The sequence below is a fragment of the Vigna unguiculata genome, chromosome 10 (genome assembly GCF_037176805.1).
Source record: "Vigna unguiculata cultivar grain cowpea cultivar isolate G323 ecotype 2 chromosome 10, ASM3717680v1, whole genome shotgun sequence".
Classification (NCBI taxonomy): Eukaryota; Viridiplantae; Streptophyta; class Magnoliopsida; order Fabales; family Fabaceae; genus Vigna; species Vigna unguiculata.
This window is the reverse complement of record NC_140801.1, coordinates 45,650,498-45,658,727: the sequence shown is the minus strand read 5'-3', so window position 1 is coordinate 45,658,727 and position 8,230 is coordinate 45,650,498. Positions and strand designations below refer to the sequence as shown.

At 31.4% G+C, this 8,230-nt stretch overlaps 1 protein-coding gene across 1 annotated transcript; it reads right to left on the bottom strand.

The window, feature by feature from the left end:
- Positions 1 to 408: 408 nt before the first annotated feature.
- Positions 409 to 6,210, bottom strand: AGL6 (AGAMOUS-like 6). Its single transcript, XM_028051391.2, has 8 exons — positions 5,778 to 6,210; positions 2,820 to 2,898; positions 2,291 to 2,352; positions 1,807 to 1,906; positions 1,175 to 1,216; positions 1,035 to 1,076; positions 764 to 903; positions 409 to 675 (listed from the first exon to the last, which is right to left on the bottom strand). The coding sequence occupies exons 1-8, from the start codon at positions 5,957 to 5,959 to the stop codon at positions 588 to 590; spliced, it is 735 nt and encodes a 244-aa protein (XP_027907192.1). The 5' UTR covers positions 5,960 to 6,210; the 3' UTR covers positions 409 to 587.
- Positions 6,211 to 8,230: the final 2,020 nt, after the last annotated feature.

Genomic DNA, 8,230 nt, shown 5'->3' with positions numbered 1-8,230 from the left:
ATATATCCAACAAGTATAGAAATATTTTTATCTTCTCTTTATATGGTTGTGTGAGGGAGGGAGATGTCATAGATATAGATAACATAATTATTTAAAAACTAAATTAAATTTGAAGTGAAAGCTGAAAATCACAAAATAATAAATAAAAAATCATGAGTTAAATTAAAACTAAGGAAATATTTATAATATAGATAACAGAGATGAAAATAAAGAAAAGGTTTTAAAAGTAAAACTTTGAGCCTCACCTATAATCAGCAATGTAGAAGATAATATTAAAAGATTCCAAAGATCGAAAGAACAGAGAATTGATTGACCTAAAATCTTTTTCACCTTTGATTTATTGGGTTTGTTCCCATAAATGGAGAAAGGTTTTGGTGGTGAAGAAAGGAGAAATAGACATGCACAAAGTTAGAAAGAAAAGCATTGCTTTAACATATGGTAAAACCATTGTCTGTACTTGTATCCAATTACAGAAACCACTAAACAAGTCTGAAACTTTAAAAACAGCCAAAACACAAAGATCAGTCCTTGCATATAGACAATAACATAAATCATATACTTAATTCTTCAACAACATTCATTCTTCATCAAAGGATCCATCCCTGCATGAAGTTTGTCTCACAAGCCATGCTCTTTGGAACATTAGATGCCTCAGCCTGAACATATTGTTGGTACCTGTTCAAAAGTAAGACCCTAATTTACAATTTCTCACATATTCATATTTCAAATGAAAGTGTGCATAAAGGAAAATTTGATTAATTACCCTATTTGCAAAAAGGGTTCAGTCTGGTAATCCAAAGGGTTGGTTTGAGGAGGTTGAAAGGGAAAGCCACTATTTCCAGCAGCTGAAGTAGAGCTCCACAAGCTTTCCATAGCTTTAAGATTAAATCCCTCTGATTCAAGCTGAAAACAGATTCAATTCGTGAAGAAATTAGAATCAGAAAAAAAAAATGACAAGACATGTATCTATCCTATGTACTAGAATGCTGCATTTGTCTTAGGTACAGAAATTGTTTGGTTCCAAAGTATAAAACCTTCAGTCTGAGCTGCTTGTTCATATCCCCAAGATGACGCTCCTGCAACATGGGTCAAAATTTCTGAGCTTAATTTTTTGGATGATTACAAAAATGAAAATTTTAAAACCAAAAGTGTGTGTATGTATAACAATCCTCACCCTTCTGCGAAGCTCTTCCATTTGTTCAATCATGATTTGTGTCTGCAATTCAAATCAAATTTAGGTAATAAATCATTATATATTTCTACCTTAATAGATTGAAATCAGCACTTTATGAATGAAATATACATAAAAACTAAACCTGTTTTGAGATTTCTTCAAAACTTCAAATAAAAATTTGTTTAGAAATCATTCTCAAGATTGCTTCTCTTCGGATAATACACATTTTATTTCATTTTCACAAATTTACTCTTCTTCCATGGAATGCTTTGGAATTATTAAATCATGTTAGAAGTAAAAATTAGGACTCTGACACACAAGAAAACAAAACTTGCTAACTTTACATAACCTTCCGGAAATTAAACTCCCTTTCTGTTCCTTCACCTTCTATTATTATATATCTGGTAACAGTGATTATATTTACACATACTATATATATATATATATATATATATATATATATATATATATATATATATATATATATATGAGAAAGATTATGAAGCATTAAAGTACTGCAATTGTTGTCAGTTTGTTGTATATAGGCACATGGTTTAAAAGCTAATTAAGGTAAAGCAGCAAGAAGAAATCCAAAGAGCAATAAAGAGAAAATTCTATAAATATGTTGGCACCTTCCTTTGTCTGGCTTGTGCTAATGCCCCTTCAAGCTGTTTCTCAAGATTCTGCAACTCCTTTATGTTCAATGGTCCAAGATCTTCTCCAAGCAAATGCCTAAAATCACAATAAATTCCAAACTTTATTTTTACATTTTCTAAACCCTGTTACCATATTAACTCATCTTTGTTTCTCATTAACACTCACTTACATGTCATCATGTATATAGGTATTCAAAAGTAAAATAACTTTTTCATTCCCTCTAATGTTCTTGAAGTTCAGTTGTAGTCTTCGGTATAAAATTATCCATTTTTAGTCATTGTGAGAATGTGCCACTTTTCTATGATTTAGAGAATATTTTATTATTTAAGAGACAAAGGATTGCATTATATAGAGGAAAAATATGATTTTAAATAACACTTTGAAGGATTAAAAAAGGGACAATATTTCTAGAGAAATTTAAATATTTCATAAATATACTGTAGAAATAGTGAGCATTACCTCTGGGTTCTTTGCAGAGACTCGTACTTTGCCTTCAGCTTTGACACCTCTTGGTACCAGCTCTGATTGCAAAAACAAAAATTCATTAATTGTGATTAAGAAGATCAAATTATATAAATATAGAGATGCATCATATATCATTAAGAAAATAATAACTATGAACTAAATTAAATATTGTTGCAGACAAGGCTATTTTTTTTGCATTCTTTCAAAGAAAAAAAAAATTATTACTGATGGATGAAATTGTGGTTAATTGCAGAACATGCAAGAGAAAAAAAAAATGTGCTTTTACCCGTTTACTCTTGTTTTAAAGGACAATCCATGAAAAAAGAAAAAGAAAAAACTTCACCTCTGTCGTTAATCAAGACCCAGAGACCCAACAATGAACATGTAGCAGACAAAATTCTCATGTAATGTAAGAATTTTAAAAGCAATTTGTTTTAATTGAAGTGTTTAAAATGTACCTAATAATAAGTCAAAAGTGTTATGAGGTGGAAAATGGAGACAGAAAAAGTTGGTGAACACGTACCTGAGTTTCACATTCAACGTGTTGTTCATCTTGAGGAGTAAACGAACAACGTTGGTATCGGTCAATAGTTTTTGTAATGCTGCGAATTCAAGGAAACTGATTAATCAATATTTACACCAATTTTTGTTTTTTGTAATAATGTGGGCGATGATGAACATTTCAAAGTTTTCTGGATTATTGAAGTTTATTTATGTAAACAGAACTTTGAAACTCTAATTAATAGTTTGATTATGTATGCAATTCCAACTGGTGAACTCAAATTTGTAAAATAAGGACTTCAAAAATTTGGTAGGTTTAGGTTTAAATTTGAACGATTTCAATAAGTGGAATGATTAGAATTTAATTTGGAGGATAAGAGTGGATTAACTTTTCAAATTATAAAATTAAGCCATAGGGTTTGCACCAGATATAATGCATTATTTTTGCATAATATATTATGACACACAAAAAGGTTTTATGGCTAATTATCGATGTTTGGTCAACATTAAAAAAATGTATATGCACACAAAATTCTTCACATTATTTTTCTGTACTTTGGTTTCTTGACACAAAATTATTTAAAAAACTTATCCTTATAAATTCACCTCTGTATAACATAGAATCAGAAAAACAATATTTAAAAGCGACTATTCGATGATCATTGTACTCAAAAGAGACAAATTACTCAAGTATGTTTCAACCTGCAGACATGTTCTTCATCAAACCAAAATATCCATACAAGACCAATGACAACCAAGAATAAATTATTTTTCACAAAGAAAAATGACTCATGTATATAAAAAAATTCATCAACACTTGATATCCACCTAAAAAAGAGTAGAAGAAGTAGATTTACAGAATATATGAACAAATAAGAGGAATAAGATAGAAAGAAAAAATAAATGTTTAATATGCTGTATATAAAATGAAGGTGAATGTGTATTATTATTTTTTCACAAATAATCTTTATTTAACCCATTTGATCATTGTGAACACAAAACATTATGATTGTAACAACTGAAGAGGACCCAATTCTTATATTTTGAAGATGTAAAAACAAATGGAGAAATTATGGCAAGTGTTTCAGATCAAGTACAGCTACACCTTTCCACAAATCATGAATAATTTCATATGTATCTCTTATTCCATGACAGATAAAGCTAAGATAACGAAATGATCTGAAAATTTTGAAAGTGACTCTCCCAGATTCAAAAAGAGTTTCTCTTTGAAATAAAAAAAAATGAAATTAAATACAATACATAGATATATTAAGTAAAATGTTTCATGTCCAAAAGAACACCCAAATAATTGTTTTCAGAGAAAACTAAATGGTGAAATAAGTGAGAAGATAACACACAATTCGAAAAACGGTAAAAGAAAACAAGACAAATCCACTTTCTCAGTCTCTAACGTTATGACCACATAAACTCAAACATTTCAGCAGCACATGCGAAATTTTGCGACAGATGTAATCATGTTCACAATAATATGTTAACATCTCAGAAATTGTAATTTTAGCTTAAATTTAGAACATCTAGAAACATATTTTGTTCTTTTTCTGGTTATAGTTTTCTTTTCTTTTTCCTGTTTTCATATTTTCAACAAGTCGTGCCATGACTGGACTCGGATAATACCCATTAGGGCTAGCAGAAAAGGAAGAAAAAAACATGCTCCATGTTTCTTTTTCTTTTCCTTTTTAATTTATCATCACCCAACAGATGAAAATAAAACCTAATTAACTAACTACAATAAGCCATCATTCCTCCATAAACATGAGAGAAAATGCAGGATAAGATAATTAAGGAGATTAGATTCCCTGAAAGAGAGAGAGAAAGAGAGAGAATCATCTGATCATGTAAAAGACCTAAGAGTAAAAGACAACAAAGAGAAGCAGCACCAAAGTGTTTGATTGCAGAGTCCAAACTCAATAAATAGTATTTTTTTGAGAGGAGACAGTGATAGAACCGGAAGATCAAAGAAAGAAAGGTTAAGAACCAGATTGTTGAGTGTTAAGAAGTTGAAGGGATTGTTGGAAGGTGATGAAAAAGTAATATTATAATGTTGGCATGTAGAGGAAGAAGGTGTTGTGAAAGCCCTAGATCTTGCACAACGGTACAAGGAGTTATCAGAAGCATGTCCTTTGAATTAATTACAGTATGTTACGAAACTGGGTACATATGATTGCTTTGTTCCTTTATTTTCTGAGAGAGAAGGAAACAGATTGTACTGTTCCATCAGTAGATCAGTGTGCAAAGCTGAAAGCTTTATCTCACAAATAGAGAGATATCAGGTGGAAGGAGTATAAAACGTGTCGATCTGTAATTGGAAGAAAGAAAAACTCCTGAAATTTTCCCCCTAGAATCCATGCCATGAAAGTTCCTAATAGAACCCCACAGGGGTAAAAGAAATGATAAAAAAGAAGGAAAATAGGCTTAATTTATCATAAGGGGTGACAAGATCCAGTGATCCAGAAAAGGAGAAGCTAAGAGAGAGAGAGAGAGAGAGAGAGAGAGAGAGAGAGAGAGGGAGAGAGGGGGGTCTGGTGTCAGGTGCAAGTGTTTGAGAAACAAGTTAAATTAAACCAAGAACGGTGACTGATAGAAAGAAGAAGAACACAAGGTACAAAGGAAAAAAAAAATGAAAAATAATGGTGGAAAGTGAGTGATGAAAGAGGTGTGTTGGGAAAATCTTAAAAACATCAAATTCAGTCGTGGCAAAATAAAGGAAAACAGAAGCAGAAACCAGTGGCCATTTTGGTGAAAGAAGCTGATGCAAAGAAGAAAGTGAGTTTGCTCAGAGAAGAGAAGAAGGTATCCATCTCAGCAACACACACACACTCACTCACTCAGAAAACCCAAAATCTAAAATTTTAATAGCTATTGGGATTTGCACCTCACAAAAATGGACACAAAAAAACTTTCAATTTTGCAGTTCACACACAAAGAAAGAGAAAGAGAGAGAGAGAGAAAGAGAAAATACCCAACATTTCCAAATTCATAGAGCTTCCCTCTGCTTGAGAAAATGATGAGGGCAACCTCAGCATCACAGAGAACTGAGAGCTCATAGGCTTTCTTGAGCAAACCGTTCCTTCTTTTTGAGAAAGTAACTTGGCGGTTGATTTTGTTCTCTATCCTCTTCAGCTCAACCCTCCCTCTTCCCATTTTTTTTTCTCTCACTCTCTTTTTCTGTGTGTCTCGAAACAATAACTCTAACTTTATGAATTATTATTAGAAATTGTGTGATCAACCCTTGATATAGAAGAGAGAGTGTGGTTTAGTGCAAAAGGGGAGAGAGAAAGAAAAGAAAGTAGTAGTAGCAGCAGTAGTGGTTGTTGTTGTTGTGTTGTTGTGATGAGATACAATATGGTGTGTGTTTCAGAGAAGTGGAAGTTAGTGTGCTATATAGAAATAGACAATGAACACAGAAAGGGGCACACTTGATCTTCTTTTACAAAAAAATGGAAACCCCAGTTATTCTTATTTTTATCTCATTCTCTTTTCCCAATTTAATTTTAGTAAATATGGTCCCTTCTCTATACCTCCCTGCTCTCTCTTCCTGCTATACTTTTAATTTTGCTGCAGTTTAGGGCAAGTGAAAGGGAACTCCCACTCCCACGCGCCTCTCCCCTCCACGCTCCCATGTGAACACCCTCTTCACACTTCACAAGTATTTGTGGAAATGCACTAACCACTGCCTGCTAACTCTGTTTACCCTAAAACTCATATCATCACCAAACCTTTTGCACCAGTTGACCAATAACTTGTACAAAATATCACTGAGATATCATACTCATCATTTTCACACCATCATATATATTTATACTCAACTTCACTTTTAACAATATCATATATACTATTATACTCTAAATTATTTTGGTATAAGGTGACTTAGTAATCAGACAAAAAAGAAGAAGAAAAAATTGATTTTTTCTGATAACGATTTAAAGAAATAAGGTTGGTTTGATGAATTTAAAATCGAGAATCAAACAAGTTCTGAATTCACTAAGAAAAACTTACAACTTACCGATAAAAGAAATAAATTTGTAATGGTGCTAGTTTTGTAAAAATTAATACTTTTACTATAAATAGTAATCTATTATTGAAGGGCAATAAATAAAACTGTTTTACATTATGGATGACATATATTTTCAATGTTGAGGTTCTGATCATGATTAATAATTTCATGTCCATGCAGTTTTGTATTTATGAGGAGAGAAAAAATAAATAAATGATAGAGTGCAGAAGGGTATTACCTTTTAAAATCACTTTTTACTGTCATATTTTGCTTAGATGATTAAAACATTATTATTGATTGTAGCTTAATTGTTATATAGTTGTTTATCAAATGTAAGAAACAACTAATTAACCAGAGACATCAAGTTTTTCAATTCAAGAATGTGTTCTAATGGAAGAGATTTAGTTGACTTTAAGTTTGATGTTGTTGATGCTTCTAATCAGATAAAAACTGGTTTGGAAGCACATATTTAAAAGGTTATGAAAAGGTTGTGGAAGACAAAAAGCTTTATACTTTATCCATATGATAAATGGCACTATGTATGTACAAGCTAGAACACAAATTCTATATTGCCAAAAAATTTGTGCACGTTTTGCTCAGACTAAATTAATTAAGCTAAAATTGAACCTAAATTTCTTGTTCCTAAAGTTTGTCTTCTCCACTTTAGCATAGACCAAGACGTAGTGGTTGTAGAGAATCATTAGATTACAGACATTTGGAAAAGGAGTTCATGACTTCACAATACTCAGATTTATCACATATAGAGAAACCATAGCCAAAACTACAATAGAACATGATACACACTATAATAACATGTCAGAACTTCTCAATACATTAAAACAACATACCATTTACATGAAATTCAAAATTCTTATGCAAAATGCTAAAAAAAAACAACAACAAAAATAGTAAAAACGCGTAGAAATATGTAGATGGAACTGTTCAAACACAGTATATGATTAATTAATGACTGGTGACTGGTGTGATAAGAATTAATATGTTTTTAATGTTTGTATCTTGACTAAAATTGCAAGTAAATAATTTCAACACGTAAGAAAAAAAATAAAATAACGTGTTACTCGAGTAGCTATGAAATATCTTTCAGATATAGACAAGAAAAATTGGTTGGCATTGTGGATAGTAATGACTTCAACCCCACCAAACTCATACATAAAGGTACTCAGCAGATTCAAAGAGTTTCAATTGGCTTGAAGAGCATCACACTATACCACTGGTCTCACACATAGCCTTATAATATTCATGAACTGACAACACCTTTGTATTGAAAGAAAAATCTCATATCAGATAGCAGAATTAGAAACTTGTTATGTCTTTATGTCTTTAATTTAATCTCTTAAACTGTGTTTCTAAGATAAGATCATAATGGAACAGAACAACAAAACATGTAGAGACAATAT

Excerpts from the sequence above, each read along its gene's own strand:
- AGL6 (XM_028051391.2), bottom strand. The coding sequence starts at position 5,959 with ATGGGAAGAGGGAGGGTTGAGCTGAAGAGGATAGAGAACAAAATCAAC. Across the intron at positions 2,353-2,819 it reads ACGTTGAATGTGAAACTCAG|AGCTGGTACCAAGAGGTGTC; the intron begins GTACGTGTTCAC and ends TTTTGCAATCAG. Across the intron at positions 1,077-1,174 it reads TGGAAGAGCTTCGCAGAAGG|GAGCGTCATCTTGGGGATAT; the intron begins GTGAGGATTGTT and ends CCCATGTTGCAG.